This window comes from Thermobia domestica, chromosome 14, assembly GCF_964235325.1.
Source record: "Thermobia domestica chromosome 14, izTheDome1.hap1.1, whole genome shotgun sequence".
Lineage (NCBI taxonomy): Eukaryota > Metazoa > Arthropoda > Insecta > Zygentoma > Lepismatidae > Thermobia > Thermobia domestica.
The window spans coordinates 15,366,585-15,385,429 of NC_137467.1; the positions used below are offsets into that span (position 1 = coordinate 15,366,585).

The window sequence follows — 18,845 nt, forward strand, 5'->3', positions numbered from 1 at the left end:
ATTCAAGAGTCTTACATAGTTTGCTTGTAAGATTTGTATCTCATAGTCGTTCCGTAACAAAAAAAAAAAAAAAAAAAAAAAGTATTGTATGTATTTGTATATATTTGCTTTTTTCATCTAGGAAAAAAATCACATACAGAGGTGTTGCGAAAGTTTCAAACGAACTTTTGTGTCTCAAAGGAAAAACAACGTTGAGAAACGCTGTTCTAGCCAGTCCTTAATACGTTTCCGTTGCTAGGTTAATAACAAATTTCTGTACTTCCGGGAACCAAACTCGGCAAAGACACAGCCATTAATATTATCTACTATTTACAGTAGCACTAGATATGTTTTAAAATTATATAAAAAAATGTAAGATTCATAAACAAACATTCGTTCATAAAATTCTAACATTCAGTAAACTAACAATCGTTCTTAACTGTGATTAAAATAACTTTTTTTTTTCCAGGACCTGATTACAAAAGACTAAAGCCAGCATCTCAATGTAAACCTATAACTTACCCAAAGCCTGATGGCGTTATCAGCTTCGATCTTCTTACCTCTGTGGCCCTCACTGGTACAAACCACGAAGAGAATCAGCCACCTCATTTGACGCTCAAAGACGACACAGTACCTGTTAAGCAGAACCTAGGAGTGTATGATGGACCAGAGGGAAGATTTTGTCCTGCCGGTAAGTACTGGAAATTATTATTTATCTTCTCAATTATGATTACTTCTTGTTTCTGTTGTACAGCAGATAGTCGTCGATAATTACGGTCCTTATAAAGAAAATTCTGCAGCAGAGTCTATGTTAACTTTTTCCCCCAAACTTATAATTAGAGATAAGATATTTAGGTGCGCACTTTTTTCTTTTAGAACAAAAGCGGGCCCTGTGAAAGTATCCAAGTGCTAAATTTTAGTTCCAATAATATTGTGTCCAGTTGGGAATAGAGAAAATTTTCAACCATTTTCCCCATAGAGTTACTAAACTACCCACTAGAGGCACAATTTAGCGCTGCAAACGCGTTGCGCTTTCAACCGCACTAGTGTATGGCGAAAGCGCGCTAGTATAGCATTGTATGCTATGAGTGTCGTTTGTTTGCAGGAAGAAAATCTTTATTCTTGGGTGGCTTATCGCTGTACAGTGGCGTATTTTATGGGCTACCGGGCCTACCGCCGATACCCGTAGAATATTACAAAATAAAGTTATTATAATAAAAACTAATTTATATTGATAATTTTATACTTTAGTATCTTCCTTCAGTGATAATAAGTTTCCGAGAACTGTGTGTATTTAGAAACATCCACTGGATTCTTTGCACGGAGTTTGTCTCGCTTCTATTCCGTAAGAGATCTTCGATTTGACAGCGCAGCAGAAACCACTTCTCTGTTACTTACTGCAACAAGAATCGTGTACTTATCAGCGTATTCTCCTTTGCTCCACCTCCAATCACGACCTACGAACGGGCTACCAGGTAGCACCAGTTGCCTATAGAGTAATCGGTTCCTTGGGCATGCGCAGGGTGGAGAGAAGTTATACGAGTAGTGACAGCCCATTTTGGGGCTCGCTGGGAATTGTCTCGGACATCTTGAGCCTCGTTCCTTAGCGGGTTTACGTCAACGCAATGTAAATTTTGTTTTATAGTGTTTGCGATAGTTGGCATAGCTGTTATAAATACTTATTTCATTATTTTCGTTTCGTTGCGAAGGCTCCTTCGTTGGTTAATCTTCTATTTCAACATTCTTTATTACCCGCTCAACTTCCATTTACTCTGGCGAGTAGAGTTGCCAGCTATCCCGAGCAAAATGTAGGGACAATTCATCCAACAAATGAAGGTAGAAATGCACGAACGTCTTTCCGTAACACTAATAAGATTAGTGAAGAACAAATCATACTTATCTACCTGATAAAAGGAAAGTGTTTTAAGTTTTTCTCTTATTTTGAAGACTGTATGTTAACGTGGAAACTAAACCACAATAATAATAATAATAATAATAATAATAATTATATATATATATATATATATATATATATACAGTAGGGCATTGCATTAAAGTATGGGAAAATTGAAAGTTTAAAAATTGTATGGTGCCCCCCTCCTATGTTGTTTCAACTGGCAAAATCTGAATGCATACCAAATTTTAGGTCATTTCGTGATGTTTTGACCCCCGCCCAACAACGATTAACTATTTACTTAACTTATACATATATCCTTATGAACTTTAAATATCTTGAAATTATAGATTTTCATTTTTTCTTTAGATTCCATTTTCAAATGAAAAGATTTTTACGATAGGAGGATTTTTGCTAAAATTTTCATAATTTTGTTTTTGCAATGATACTTTTAGTGATTGATTTTAAAATATTGTCTTTCTACATAAATTAAAAATACAGCATTTTACTTGTATTGTATAAGACTTGTTTTTATACACAGAAGGCCAACTACATATAGAAACAACTTTTGTAACAGAGTACTACATAATACACAGAATCACATCAAATGACTTGGTTTAATGTTTTGTGGAGGAGAATGTCAATTTCTTCAATTTCGCTTTTCGAAAATTAGGGATTTGTTTGTGTTGATATTCGACCACGTGCAATAAAAACATTTTTGTGTTTCATCATTGGTAACACTTGTTGAGAAGTCTTGGATTAGTTTCACAGCCCGTTCCGACAGATCATTCACCACTTCGATATACCGCACATATATCTCAGCTTCTTGCTAATCGGGAACATTGTGCCACTCACTAACAGGTTTTCCTAGCCAGTCGGCGTCAATTCCCATGCTGTGAAACAAAAACCAGGATTTAGGTCCAATAAGGAATGATAGCTTTGAGCTTTGTCTAAGAATAGGAAAAATAATAGGAAAAAAAGTGGCGAACAGTGTGGGGGTATCGAAAGGCACTGTGTCCAATGTCACGAGGGCATACACAATTCATAGGCAAACGACGTCTGCAAAACATAACAATGGTCGAAAGACAATCCTGTCATATAGGGAGCGGAGGGCATTAAAACGGATTGTAGCAGCTAAAAAGAAGACCACTGCAATGAGAGTTGCGTCTGAACTCAATTCCGGCCTACAGAACCCGGTTTGATCGAAAACAGTGCGACGGAACTTCATAAAATGAAAATTCATGGCAGGGCCGCTATCGCCAAATCCCTGGTCACAGCAGTAAATGCGAAGAGGCGTATCCAGTGGTGCAAGGACCACAAGGCGTGGACTCATGAGCAGTGGAAACACGTAATGTGGTCCGATGAATCGACCTTCACCTTGTTTCCAACAACCGGTCGTGCTTCCGTATGGAGAACACCATCGCAGGCCTATGATACAGACTGTCTGTTCCCAAATATAAAGCATGGGGGTGGTTCTGTTACAGTATGGGCAGTGATATCGTGGTTTTCCGCAGGTCCCATCATAACCCTGCATGGAATGATGAATGCTAAGGCGTATGAGGCCATTTTGGGGGACCAGGTTCAACCCATGACCCAAATATTGTTCCCTGATGATGATGGCATCTACCAAGATGATTAGGCACCCGGTCACGCTGCAGAAACGGTGAAATTATTTTTTGAGAAGCATGACCAGGAGCTATCACACCTCCACTGGGTCCCACAATCACCAGATCTGATCATAATTGAGCTATTGTGGTCTGAGTTAGAAAGGCGTGTCCGGTCTCATTACCCTCTACCAGCATCGCTTACGGAACGGGAGCATGTTTTGGAGGAACAATGGTACAAAATTCCACACACCATGATTCAGGAGCTGTATACGTCCATTCCACGAATATATATATATATATATATATATATATATATATATATATATATATATATATATATATATATATATATATATTGAAAGAGAGAGAGAGATTTGTGGTTTTTTGATATTGTGTACTAATATTGTTTGGTACTGAAGAGCAAACTTTTTTTTAAAAATCCAAACACTACTGTAAAACTTCGAACACATTTTCTGATGTTAAAACAAGTTGCAGTGTCACGTGTACACGACGTAAAGGAGTTTGGCTTGTATGGCATGATATTTTCTCAATATCACGCCGCCGGTTTTAATAAATTAAAGTGGGGATGGAATAAATTCTTTGAATGCTTAATTGATTGTAGAAAATCGCTTTTCCCTATTGATTGCCATTTTTACTGTATAGCAATCAACGTTAAAACCAGAAGTGGGCGATTTCTACCACTTCCGGTTTGAATAGAGGGTTATGGAGGAAAAGATGGTACCTATTCTTACAACGCTTAATCGATTTAAAGAAACCGCTTCTTGCTGTGTCTTTGCTCTGTAAGATCAAGATTGAAACCGGAAGTGGATTTCTATCACTTCCGGTTTCAGTAGATAGTGAAGAATGGAGGTCGAAGTATACCGTTGTAACGGTTAATCGATTGCAGAAAACAGCTTCTCGCCATTTATTACCGTTTTTACTCTGTAGCGGTTAACATTGAAGTTAGAAATGACGGATTGGTACCACTTCCGGTTTGAATATCAACTTCATCTTCGAACTTGATTTCTAATTTTTGACCCTCTGCCTCTCTACATTGTGGCAGAAATTGACAGACACATGGACAGAGGAAATATATAAAGGAGTTTGGTGAACCAAACTCCTTCAAGTGCAGCCGCCCCTGACATAAGGTAGATGTAAAGAGGAAAAGAGTCTACTGTGATCTTTTTATGCTATGTCTGGTTGTGGATCTCGTCCTAATTACTTTTTATCAGGAAGCAAGGGTCAATGGGCTGGAACTTGGCGTTTATTCTGCATGAGGACAGTTCATTATCTCAATCTTTATTGCCATAGTCTTCCTCCGCGGTGCACTTTGGTTTTGCAGGTAGACTTGCATCTCTCAGTAGCATCTGGTTTGCTTCTTCTTGTAGCAAATGTTCGACTGTCTACTAACAGTCTTCTGACCCAATTCTCCAGAATATTTATATAAAGCGAAATGCTGGTGTAATCCATAAGTTATGTCATGGAAGACCCGGAACTTCCTTGTAGTTCTGTTGACACACAGCAGGTTCAGACACGTGCGAGGCTCTCAAGAAGTCATTACGTAAGATGACGTAATTTGGAAAGAAGGAAGATTCTGTCGCTTTCATTACATGAATAAATGTGAACAAAACAAACAATTTTTTAGAGCTTCTGTCTGTCTCATAGCTAAGTAAATAGTTGCGTATATTTAAGCTTTGAAGATTTCCTTCTGTCGAGAAAATAAAGTACAATTTCCATAAATTCTTTTACAGTAGTTAACTCATCGGCATGATCAACTGGATTAATTCGAACCCCGACCCAGTCGCACATTTTCAGTGTATTGTTCAGCTGCAATTCATTCATGCAGGGGTGCCCACAAAAGGGGGCTATGACGCAAACTGCGTCATTGAAATATTTAGGGGGGTTAAAAACCTATATAAACATGTTTGAGGGGGTGTAAAAATTAATCGAAAAGATTTTTTTTTCATGGAAGAACACCTACGGATAGAGAATTGAGGGGGATGCGTCATGGATATGAGGAGGGGTGGGCACCACCGCATTCATGTAATAATTAGTGGTGGGCACAAAAACCGGTTTTTCGGTTTTAGGAAAACCGAAACCGGTTTTCTTCAAAACCGGTTACGTTTTTTCCAAAATTGGTTCTATTTCTGACCAGAATAGTTTTTCGTTGTTCTGGAAACCGATTCCGTTTCCACAGAAATAGTTCTGTGTGTTTTCCAAAAGTTTTCACCGAAACCGGTTTTGGAGAAATCCGAAACCAGTTTCGGTGAAAAAACCGAACCGGTTTTTGGAGAAACCAAAATGTCGGTTTTCGGATTTCGTTTTTTTGAAACCGATTTCCGGTTTTTATAAAAACAGATTTTGCCCATCCCTAATAATAATATTTTATTAATGAGTGGAAACGACCATATACGTTGAAATGCGCCTGTTACTTTTAAACTAGTAGATTTTTAAATGAAAATTTTGAACGATGAAAATACAGGTTGTTTCAAAATAAATGTCAGGATTTAAGGCTTATCACAATTATATATAATACATCAAATGAAAGAGCTACTCAAACAGTATTGTACGCACGCATGCGGATGGACTGTTTCCTCTGTCTGTCGTTAGAAAGTGCTAATAGCAAAGATGGTGACTAGTTCCTGCATAACGACGAAGATTTTCTGCATCGTGTCGCTTTCAGTGAATGAATCGACATTTCCCCTAAGTGGCGATGTGAACACTCATAATGTTCGCATCTGAGGGCCAGCAAATCCCCACGAAGGGGTACAGTTGTAAATGAGACTTCCCTAAATTGAATATGTTTTGTGTCATATTGCGGCGGAAAGTTTATGGGCCTTGTTTCACATGACCGCCACGTTTATCAGATCTGACGCCATGCGATTTTTACCTTTTTAGAGTCATAAAGAATCGTGTGTATGTTAGGCCTGTATCCAGGGGGGTTCTAGGGGGGCCGGGCCCCCCTAAATTTTTACTGGCCCGCTCTAAAATTTTCACAGTAGGCTTGCAAATGAACTATAATATGGTGATGAACTATAATATTTTTTGATCGTGCCCCCCTAACTTTTACCGCCCCCCCCTACATTTTCGGGCTGGCTACGGGCATGGTGTATGTGTCTCCGCTACCAGCTGACCTACCCGACTTAAGAAAGAGGATTGAAGAAATTATTAGAGCAATTACTTCAAATATGATACGTTATTTTGAGTAGTACAGAAATTGATTCCGTTATATTGAGCCAAATTCAATGTGTAACTGTACCCCGCATATGCGCAACCATCGCCATGAGATTGTCATAAACCAAGCAACGATATTTTGTTAGTCACGTAGTACAGCAGTGTAGTCGAGCTAATTTGATGATGCCGAAACTGAAATATTCTGGGAGGGGTTTATTGTGGCCCTTTTCGACACTAAGGTCACGGGCACGCTAGGAATGGGCACGGGCAAGTTCGAGCGAGTTTTCTTTGAAACTCGGCTCGACTCGAAACAGACATCTTTGAATTCGACTTGAGAACTCGGCTCGAAAAATTTGCTCCAACTCGACTCGAAATTCGATTTGAGTCGAGCCAATTCGAGCCAAACCCTGTGTGTACTTCCAAGTACTTTCTTCAAGTATCCTACATAGACAATAAAATTATCAATGATACTATTATTACTACTACTAAAACTTTATTATTATTATTATTATTATTATTATTATTATTATTATTATTATTATTATTATTATTATTATTATTATTATTTCAGGATAATAATCATCATCTGAAATTGAATATACAGGGAAACCATCAAAAGCCTGTATGAAAACTTCGGATGATTAGACAGCGTCGCATTCTGTTTCTACTGTTCTTGTGGACAACATTTGTCCATGAGTTTTCTCGGGGTACTCCCGTTTCCTCCCACATATTCATTCAACCAGTTCTCCCATCATCATCATCATTATTCACTTGCCTTAAGGGGTCTAATGACTGCAAAATTAAAATACCGCTAATTTTACAGTAATATCTTCAAATAGATAAAAGATAATCGAAATGTGGAACAAGAGCGCCCTAGACTGTAATATTTTGCATGAGGTACCGTTATCACGAATCACCTAGTAAGCTTTCCGTTTGCTGTCATTTAGAAACGCGAAAATAAAAGCCGATTTTCTAAATGGCTGGAAATCGCAAGCAGGTAAGTGAGTCGTGATAATGGTATCTCATGTAAAATAATATTGTCTAGTGAGCTCTTGTTCCACTTTTCGATTATCTTTTATCTATTTGAAGATATCACATAATTACTGTAAAATTAGCGGTATTTTAATTTGGCTGTGATGGGGCCTCTTACTTAGCCATCTCCCGTAGCCTAGCGGGCATAATAACTGAAATATTTCATTTCATTTTTCACTACTGTTCTTACTCTTTGAGTATTTGTAATCACCTACAATGCAAACTAGGAATGAAATGAATTTAATTTTTAGCGTCAAAGGGAACGCAACTTTTGGTGCTATAAATTCTGTTTCATTTTTCCTAGTGATATCAGTATAGTACAGCAACGTGGAAAGCATAAAACTCTGTAAATCTCAGGAGGTGACGATTGGTGTTTTCTCTTTTACACATGCAAGCATACATAACATTTCTCATTGGAAGGAAAAACGTGCTGCAAACGCGACATAAAAAGCTATACGAAATTAAGGAAGCAGGGGAAAACGTAATAAAGGTTCGTGTTAAAAGTAATACAGTCCTCATAGAACACACAGAGTAATATACCTGAGCAGTTTTTTCCCGCTCTCTTCCTTCTTTTGTTAGAGTTATGAAACAGGTTGTAAAAAAAAAAAAAAAAAAAAAAAAAGTTTAGATTTTTGGTCAACGCTTTCCGGTTCTCGTATGACGACAATCTCCAGCGTGTAATAACATTTTCCGCGTACATCAGTTTCCCTTGGGAGTGCTTCCATCTGTTGAGCTCCGAATGTAACTAACATTAACAGCAACGCTGGGAGGGAGAAAGACTTGGTTTTAATAAGGGTGCCCCGGCTGAGATGTTATTTGTCATGTCAAGACTCTGTAACAAGATTTGAATTTTCTGTACCAAAGTCTCCTTTTGCAGTGTTATTTAAGCAAACAAGAGATTAAGCGTGAGAATAATGGCGAAAGGGGTGGTGTAATAATAATAATAATGTTGAAAGAAGCCATCTTCTAGTGTTTCTCGTCTTGCCTTGCTTTTGTTTTTGTCTTAAAATACGATACCTGCGCGTCGCGTCGCGTCGCTTGCTTTGAATTGCTGTGATTTTCATGCTGTGGGGCTTCCCGGTTTGAAGGGTTCTGTTTAAACAATGTTTTGCAAGTGGAGTTCTCTTAAGACACTACATTTAACGTGTAGAGATATCTCCTTTTCTCCACTTACTCGTATTTTTTAGAGAGAGAAAACATATTTGTCTCTAGGCGTTAACATCTTGCCACTATGATAGTGTTTACAATCAGGATTCTGTTTCGTGTTGTATCCAGTTTCCTTTGTCTGATTCACATTTGCGTGTATTTATTTATTTTTAAGAAACTCCATTGTTTAACACTATTCAGCGGGATTCACTAGTAGGGCATCCTCTCTGGTGCTAGAAGCTCCTAGTTCGATCCTGAGGGGCACGGTGGCTCAGTGTTAGCGCGCTTACCTCTGGTGCATGTGATCCTTGGCAGTGCCGTGCCGTGGAAAATCAGCGCCCGGGGCGTAAGTATACGAAGGCCCCCCGCCATACATTTGAGTGAGGTCGACAAACCAACCGCGAAGCGCAACCATGGTTGACGCGAAGCGTAAGAAAATTTACAAAAATAAACCCTGCTTTTCTTTGATTTTGAGCACTTATTAGTTTCTTCCTTCCATTTTATATAATGTGCATTTTCCTAACATGAGTATAGGACCACTTCCTAAAGCTGGAAGAGAATTTAAGTGCATACTAGTTTGTACTGATATGTTGACAAAACTAGTTTTCCTCCCGAACTTTGCGCCCCTTACTTCGGCGCCCGGGTCCGCCGCCCCCTCACGGTACGGCACTGGTTCTTGGTTCGAACCCCAGCTGAGTAAGTTGGTGTTTTAAATTCTTTTAGGGAACTCCCTTTTTCTCCTTCATTCTCATTCCACCATCTCTTCCATCATCATTCGCTTGCCTTCGTCTCCCTTAGCCGAAATAGCATAATCGTGAGACGTTAAACTGGAAGACTTGAAAGATAGTTCGATCCCAAATCTTGTGAATTAGTGGTGGACAACATAGTGTACGTGGATATTCAATAGGTTGTCCCGTTTCCTTCTGTTCAAACCCTGATCCCGCCAAGTGAACTTTGCGGTGGACAAGCACCGTGTGCGTGGATTTCCTCAGGGTTCTCCCGTTTCCTCCCACTTTTTTCATTCCACCATTTCATTCATTTCTCATCATCACCGTATCCTTTAGCCTAGCTGGCATAATCGTGGGACATAAAACTCAAAATTTCATTTCATTTTCCGTTTTCCTTCGATATTATCATTCCATCAATAACAAGTAGCATGTACGCACTGTAGGATCGGATTTTAGCTTAGCGTCCCTTTCGTCGGTGAGACTAGATGAAACGTGAACTTATAACTTAACGCGGAATGCGAACCACATGAACTCCCTCCGGGAATCGAACCCAGGTATCCCGTGCCGAAGACGCGTACGCCGACTATATAATCACTGTCACGAGTATATATATGTGTGTTACTATTAGAATAGGGTGACCAATGTCCCATTTTTAACGGAATTGTTCCTTTTTGCAGAAAGTCATCCCATATTACGAAAAAAAAAAAAAATGAAACGGAACACAAAATGACCATTAAAAAATGTAAAATTCCCAAATAGCAGAGACAGACAGACAGACAGACAGACACACACACACACACACACAGACAGACAGACATAGAGAATTCAGTAAAGAAGTTAGTTAAAAATACAGAGAAATGTCCATTAAAATAATAAAATTACTATCACACAAGGGAAAATATCTATAAAATATGTAACTGTAATAGTGTGTGGTGGATGATGAAGTGCCTATGTTGTTTGCTGCTTCCGAGAATGCATTAACTCAGAACAAACTTAAAGGAGAAATAAATTAAGATTGGTTGTTTTGCCATTTACAGAGCCCTTTTTTTTCTGTTACATCGTGTGGTTCTCTGAAAGTGCCTTGGAAAGTCTCTTTCCTCCATCTTTAGCTGCCTCATGATCGATTAATTCTTCTATCCCTTTTAGGATTTCCACTTTTTGAGGTAAATTTTAAGCTTTCAGTCAAAGAGCTACTGTTTCCTTACTATTAATCGTAAAATTAAGGTTCATACCCTGATTTTTTTTTTTTTTTCAGAATAGAGCATTCTTTCCAACGGTAACACTCGCTTGTCCTTATTACACACCAGAAACGGGAAAATCGGGGTAAACCGGAAGTTTCTTTTTAAAATTTTTGTTTTCAAAATTTTTGCGCCCCTCTTGCCCGGGCTTGGGTTCACGTAGTGATCTGAAATGAAAAATACATAGTTATGTTCACAATGCATGTGCAAAATTTCAATCTTCTACCTTGAAAGCAAAGGACGAAAGCGTCATTACTATTAAGCCTATGGTCATGGTTCAAAGGCCATTTTCTTCAGTATAACGCGCTCTTTCCAACGATACCACTCATATGTCCGTATCATACACCTGAACCGGGAAATCGAAAATTTTTCTTTAAAAAAAAAAAAATCACCCCTCGGAATATTTGCGCCCCTCGGACCCGGGTTCACGTAGGGATCTCAAAAAAATTGAGAAATACTAAATTGCCAGAGGTGCACACAATCAGTATTTAAAATTTCAATATGCTATTTTGAAAACTAAGGGCGTGAAAAATTTTTGAAATTTGCTTTAAGAGAAAGAAAAAAAAAAAAAAAGAACAATGTCACGGCTCTCCGGCATAGGCGTGCGCAACGTGGGTGCCATGGGTGCCTTGGCACCCCCATTAGACAAACTTTTTTTTTTTATGTATTTGGTCTAGGAATTAATTCGTGCGAGTGGACAAGAGATGGCGCAACGAACGGAGCGTCCCACAGTTCCGTGTATCCACACATGTGTTGCAAACCCCTGTCATCGCGTATCGTTCGTAGTATAGGGCAGTGGATTAAAGCGTCAACAACACCAGTTTGTAGTTAAGTGAACATGGCGCAATTTGTGCCTGATAAAGTGTTTTTGCGGGGTGTCCTGCTGCATTACTTTAACATGCAGAAAAGTGCGACTGAAAGTCATCGTATTTTGGTGGAAGTGTATGGTGACCATGCTCTAGCTGAGCGAACGTGTCAGAAGTGGTTTGCACGGTTTAGAAGTGGTGATTTCGGCTTGGCAGACCAAGAGCGAGCTGGACAGCCAAAAAAATTTCAAGACGAAGAATTGACAGCATTGCTCGAGCAGGATTCGTGTCAAACGCAGGAACAACTTGCAGCAGCATTAGGCGTTGATCAAACAACAGTCTCCAAACGCTTGAAAGCCATGGGAATGATTCAAAAGACGTCACATTGGGTTCCACATGAATTGAAAGACAGAGACGTTGAAAGACGAAAAACCATTTGCGAATTGCTGCTTCAACGACAGAGCAGAAAGGGGTTTCTGCATCGAATTATTACGGGTGATGAGAAGTGGATCCATTACGAGAACCCTAAACGAAAAAAGGCCTGGGTGAAACCAGGTGAACCAGGTCCATCACAACCAAAACGAGATATTCACTGTGCAAAGGTTATGCTGTTATTATGCTGTTATGGTGGGATATGAAAGGTGTGGTGTACTATGAGCTGCTGCATCCGGGTGAAACTATGAATGGAGAACGTTATCGACGACAATTAATGCGTTTGAAGCAAGCTCTGGCCAGAACACGACCAGAATGGGAGAACAGACATGATAAACTTATTGTTCAACATGATAACGCTCGCCCACATGTCGCAAAACCGGTCAAAACCTATTTAGAAAATGTCGGATGGGAAGTTTTACCCCACCCGCCGTATTCACCAGACGTTGCTCCTTCGGACTACTACTTGTTCGATTGCATGAACAACGATTTGATTGGACAGCGGTTTACTTCTTCAGAAGATATCGAAACATGGGTCTCTGACTGGATCGCTTCCAAGGATGAGGACTTCTTTCGCCACGGAATCCGTACATTGCCTGACAGATGGGCGAAAGTGGTGGCTAGCGATGGACAGTATTTTTCTTAAGGTATTTATGTATTTTGTGTTTGTACTACAGCTTCAATGTGTGCGTACCAACCGCACGAATTAATTCCTAGACCAAATAGAATTATTACAAACTGAGAAGAGATTACGTGTAAATTATTTCCCGTCTGCATGTGTGCCGTGCATCGCCGACGCAGCGTCGGGTGCAATGACGCTATCTTTTCTTAGGAGTAAGGGGAAGGGGGGAGACGACACTCCATATGGTGGTACTTTAGATCTGGCACCCACATTCTCAATGTCCTGCGCACGCTAGTGCTCTCCGGCCCCACTTGGCGCCGCCAAGTTGACCATCCGTTTCCAAAAACGCATCTCGGGTGTTCTTTGGTCCGTGCTTGACTTGACCAATAATAATAATAATAATAATAATAATAATAATAATAATAATAATAATAATAATAATAATAATAATAATAATAATAATATCTGCTTAAATGTCTGTTATAGGACCTAAATAAGCGGTCAAAGACAACACCACAAAAGTTACCATAAATCATAAAAGGGTATGGCGTCATCGTGTGACCAATATGCGCCCAATCTTCAATATCAGTGCTTGTATCTTCATGATACTAGAATGTTTGCCGTATTGCATTTATCCAATGATAAAATTGAATTTATTGAAGAGAAGTTTAACATAAGGGCGTTTTGGTTTAAGCGGATGGTGGTAAAAATTTCAACTTTGATATTTGACTGTGAACGAAGTTTCGAATTTCAAAAAAATTGTTCGAAAAATGTAGATAAAAGATAATCGAAACGTAGAACAAGAGCGCCCTAGACAATATTATTTTACATGAGATACCGTTATCACGACTCACTTATCTGATTTCGATTTCCAGCCATTTTTCGGCATTTATTTTCGCGTTTCTAAATGGCTGCAAACGGAAAGCTTACTAGGTGATTTGTGATAACGGTATCTCATTTAAAATAATATTGTCTAGCGCGGTCTTGTTCCACATTTCGATTATCTTTTATCTATTTGAAGATATCACATAATTACTGTAAAATTAGCAGTATTTTAGTTTCGCAGTGACTAGGCCTCTTAGACTACAAGGCTTAACTGTGCAAATTTTCAAGATTCTAGAGGATAGAACAGACGACAAATGGAAGATACATAAAGAAAGATGTGGTATTACACATATGTGAAGAAGAAGGATTGAGTAGTGGAAAAACACTGGGGAATTGAAATGTCCTCTATATGTTAATCCTGAAAATGCACGCTTATTTTTGGTACATAGGATAAACACTAGGGAATTTAGGTGTTCTGTATATATTAACTCTCCAATTTTTTTTTTTTTTACTTCGGATCCGTTTTTTTTTTACATTTCTTTTATATATTTTCAAATAAAATAGTAGAATACGTGAAACACTTTAAAATGAATAAGAAATGAAACAATATAATACGGAAACTAAAGTGGTGTAGGGTTCGCCGATAAACAGTTTTTTTTCCCTCTGACAAACGTAGTTATTGGGGGCTTCGGTGGGTCAGTAGTTGTAGAGCAGTCTCCTCTGGTGCCACGTGTATGGGGCTCCTGGTTCAATCCCAGCCCGCACGAAGTGAACGTCGCATGGTGGACAAACATCGTGTGCGTGGGTTTTCTCGGGATTCTCCCACTTTATTCATTCTACCATTTTATTAATTTCTCGTCCTCACGTTGGTGCATAAACGTGGGACGTACAACACAAAGATTTCATTTCATTTCATTTCAAACGCAATTATTAAGGTCAAACATTTTATTCTTGTAATATGTTAGGGAAAATATCATAGCCGATTATCGGAAAAGGAAGTCTGAAAAAAAAAGAGCACAATGTTGTTCAACAATGTCTTTGCGAAAATATATAAAAACTGGAGAAGAAAATGTATGTACGCATACGTACTAACACATTACGTAAATCTAAAACAAATTTTTTTTCCATCTCACATATACTGCTAAGTCATGTTTAGCAGAAAAATCGAACAGTATGACCTCTAGGTAAGTGTAAGCCTACATGTGTGCATCGGGGACACACAGACATCTAAAAATTCCGTTTTATGCGTTGTTGGATGGCATTTGTGGGCTTCCTTTACGCTAAAATGTACCGCCACTCCATTAATTCTCTAATTCGAAATAGCGTGTTGAAATGTTCAGGTTTTCCATCATTTTGGACACAGCTCTGAAGCGATGCACTTTTATCCCGCAGGTCCTTTTTCTCTTATTTTGATGTGAGGAATCATCTTTTTTAAGTTTGTCGACGTAGTTCATTGACACCCTGTATATCAGTTATTTCCAACTGGCCGATATCTGACGTAGGAGTGTGGTATTACATTCCCAGGGCGGTACAGGGTGGCCCAAAAGTAGGTATACACTCCTGCATTGATCAAGTACAACATTCTAGTTTATGGGTTTATTTACTTTGGCTCATCTGAGCTTAAGATGTAAGGAAAAACACATTAAGAACAAATAATAAAGAAACTAAGTCTACTTGATGGATAACAATAAAATGCAATGAGCTGATCAGTACGGTACTGTATACCTACTTTTGGCCCACCCTGTAGGGAGAAATACAGTGAGGAAAGAAGGGAAGGGGTGCATCCAGTATGCACGAGGGGGAGGAGATAGGAAAAACAAGTGTTGTCAGTGTGCGCGATCAAGAGAAGAAAGGAAAAACTAGTTTCAGTATGCGTGAGGGGGAGGAGATAGGAAAACGATTGTTGTTAGTATGTACGAGGGAAGAGATAAGAAAAACATGTGTTGTCAGTATGCGCGAGGGTAGAAGGTAGGGAAACAAGTGTTGTCAGTATGCGCGAGAAAGAAGCGATAGGAAAAACGAGTGTTGTCAATATGCGCGAGAAGGAGGAGATAGGAAAACAAGTGTTGTCAGTATGTGCGAGGGGGAGGAGATAGGAAAAGCGAGTGTTGTCAGTATGCGTGAGGGAAAGGAGATACGAAAAACAAGTGCTGTCAGTATGCGCGAAGAGGAGAAAATAGGAAAAACAAGTGTCAATATGCACGCGATCGTGGATTCACAAGTAAGTATGCCAGAAAAACCATTGACTACGCTATCAGTGTTCTTATTTGCCTGTCAGCGCTCTTTTATCAACATTAACTTAACCTGCCGGGTTCTTCAACATTAAGTTAACCTTCAGAGTGGTTTACACTGTGGCGTCATAGAACATTCTGTTGAAAATGACTGATCTACCTAGGTATATATGAGGTGGTATCAAAAAGTTTCGGGATTAGTTCTGTAACACGCCAACAGATGGCAGTACAAGGCTGCACGCAGAAGCATAGGGAGCATCGACCTTCATAAGTCAGTGTGCCAAGAGACATTGTCTTGCATACATTGGGAACTGTGCAGCTGGTTTTATTTTGGCCACATGCGTTACCACGTGTACGAATTCATCATTGACAACAAGTTAGAACAACGAGTGAATGTAAAATTCTGTATGAAACCGGGGCCACAGAGAACTTAGCATGATTCGGCAAGTGTACGTTCAAAACTCGGACAGAGAGAATACGTTGAGGAAAAAGGGGAGGAAATGAGATAGGGAATAAAACAAGTGATCGATTTGTCATGAATCTACGACTAATGAATGTACCAAGCCATCGACTATGCATACCACCGTCCTCTATCAACGATAGATTTGCTTCCTTCTCCTTGCTCTCTGTGAGTAGTTTACTGGCAATCAGAGCAGAAAACTATGACGTCACACAGCATCCATTCGGGAATTACTGTGCAAAGGTATATCTTACGCCTAGTTAACGACTAAAAGAAGTTGTAAAAGACAACAATTTTCCAGCGTGTATCATCGTTACAACCATCTAAATTTTACCTATTGTTTTGTGTTAATTCACCTTTTATTTAATGCTACCAGAATACCCGTTTTTCACACGGGAAGAATACGTTTCATTTTAGACATAAAGGCCTGAATTTGGATTTAAACGGCATCGGAAGTGTCACTAATGGTCTCAGCGACCCCAAAAGCTATGGATTCGACACTAATGTTGGTCACTTTTCTCAGTTTATATATATATATATATATATATATATATATATATATATATATATATATATATATATATATATCCTCCCTTAAGTTGCACATTAAAGTGAAATGATAAAAAGTATCCTAGGCACAAACGTCATCTATGTGGCAAATTTGATCGAAATCGGTCAGATCCCTTCTCCTCCTCCTCTACGTTCTACCGTCACAGTGAAATGATAAAAGCTATCCCATGCTCGAACCTCATCTGTGTTGAAAATTTGAACGAGATCAGTTGGGTGCAAGAGGTACAAAGTCACGAGAATTATGACTTAGATTCGAACAAGAATTTAGAGCGCATTCGAAGATTTAATAGTGCAATTAGTTGCGTTTCTAACAAGAGGAAGACTGCAGCACTAAATATCTTGCTTTATTTAAATAAAATTGTAATTGTAGTGCTTCCTACCAGGAGACAGGAATTTCATTCAGATTTTCTGTTTTCTTCCAGGAATGAGCACCTGTCCTTTCATATTTAAAACAACCCTTTATTTTATTTTGGAAACCAACTCACAGAACATTTATAAAGGAAACCTTGTCGTCCTCATTATTATGTCATACGAATGCTGGCAAAGAGTTGGTCTTTTCTTCCGCCCAGCCAGTGACGACAGGTGGTTCAGATTGGACTATGCAAATTTTCCCTAAAGATAAGACCTTGTGGTCGAAAATCTGACAGTCAAGAACCGCAACCGTGTGTTAAAAAAAGAACAATGGGAACTCTTCTTCTTCTTTTTTAAAAAAATAAAACCCCAATGGGATTGCTGCTTGAACTCGAAGACAAAAACAGCTTACCCTCACAGCTGTGAGAAGACAAGAATATTCGCGTTACAATTTGTGTGATGACATGGTTGTGTCGGACGAATTCTCCCTTAAAACGAGGCGCAAGCGGCCACAGAAACATGGACCTCGTAATCATGACCCTCTTTTTACTCCCTCCGCCTCATCACCACCCCATGGCTCTATAACAGAAGGTTTCGCTCGCTAAATCAGCCCGAGAGAGAAAGCAGGGGAATAGACTAGAAAATGCTAGTCTCATTACCACACCGCAACGCCAGGAAAACTCGTATACGTCTGATGAGTACGAGTAAAATATATATCAAAAGTTTTTTTTTTTTAATACACACAGCCAAAGTAAAAAATCGCGTTATTGCTGCAGCTAAGAGAATTGCGCTACACTTCCGCCTTTACACACAGACTCTCAACAATGTTGCCACTACATTCCGAATTAACACAAGAAATTTCTTTAAGTTTTGGAAGTGAATACCGGTTTCATTTAGAAACCTATTTACCGAGGCAAAAAAATAAGGAATAGACCGTGACTTCATGTATTTTATGATAATGTAGAATGTAAATCACAAGAGATGCAACTTCAAAGTGTGAGTACTCATTTAAATTCATGTAGCTTGTCACAATATCGAATAAGAACACATTGAAAATTATATACCTTTCGGATCCTCATCTGGATAAGCGAATTGTACTGTGTAGCAACGTCACAGATAAAGAACAATACAGAAGACCTACCAGTCTATCAAGTAGTTACATCGATTCTTTCCAGATGGACGTTAAAGTCGATATAGGCCTACTTGACACTAGCACAACAATCGATGAAATTGCTTGATGGATTCGTAGACTAATACTAATAATTCCAAGTTAATTTGCGACGTTGGGAAATTTTGATTTCGTATAGCGGCTGAAAGAGACCCTGGAGGGTATGCCATTATATAGGATTTTTTATTTATTTTGACCTAAAGAATAGCGCATTTTTAGACCATCCTATATATATATATATATATATATATATATATATATATATATATATATATATATTACTGAAAAAATGGATCGTGAATATCGTGCCCCGTGGAGTGGATGACATAGTAATCCGGACGGAACCATGATTCAGTCTGATCAGGTTCAGATCTGTGACCCAAGCTGACCCGGACAGATCTGGTCATTAGGGGAGTAAGTATGAGACTGCTAGAGTAAATCTAACACACGCAATTCTTTTTTCTCCCTTTCTTTCTGTCTTCGCACGAAATATATAATTTTTTGTATATTTTGTGCATTCTTTAGAGTCAAAATATTGCACTGAAAGATAACTACAGATTTAAACACGATTCTGCCCTCTTT

General features: G+C 38.9%; 1 protein-coding gene across 2 annotated transcripts in view; it reads left to right on the forward strand.

The window, feature by feature from the left end:
• Etf-QO (electron transfer flavoprotein-ubiquinone oxidoreductase) overlaps nucleotides 1–18,845 on the forward strand; it is a 286,888-nt gene that overhangs the window by 55,963 nt on the left and 212,080 nt on the right. For both annotated transcript variants that reach the window (XM_081737734.1, XM_081737733.1), the window contains exon 10: nucleotides 449–670. In XM_081737734.1, coding sequence (XP_081593860.1) covers nucleotides 449–670 — 222 coding nt within the window. The remainder of the gene's footprint in view (nucleotides 1–448; nucleotides 671–18,845) is intronic.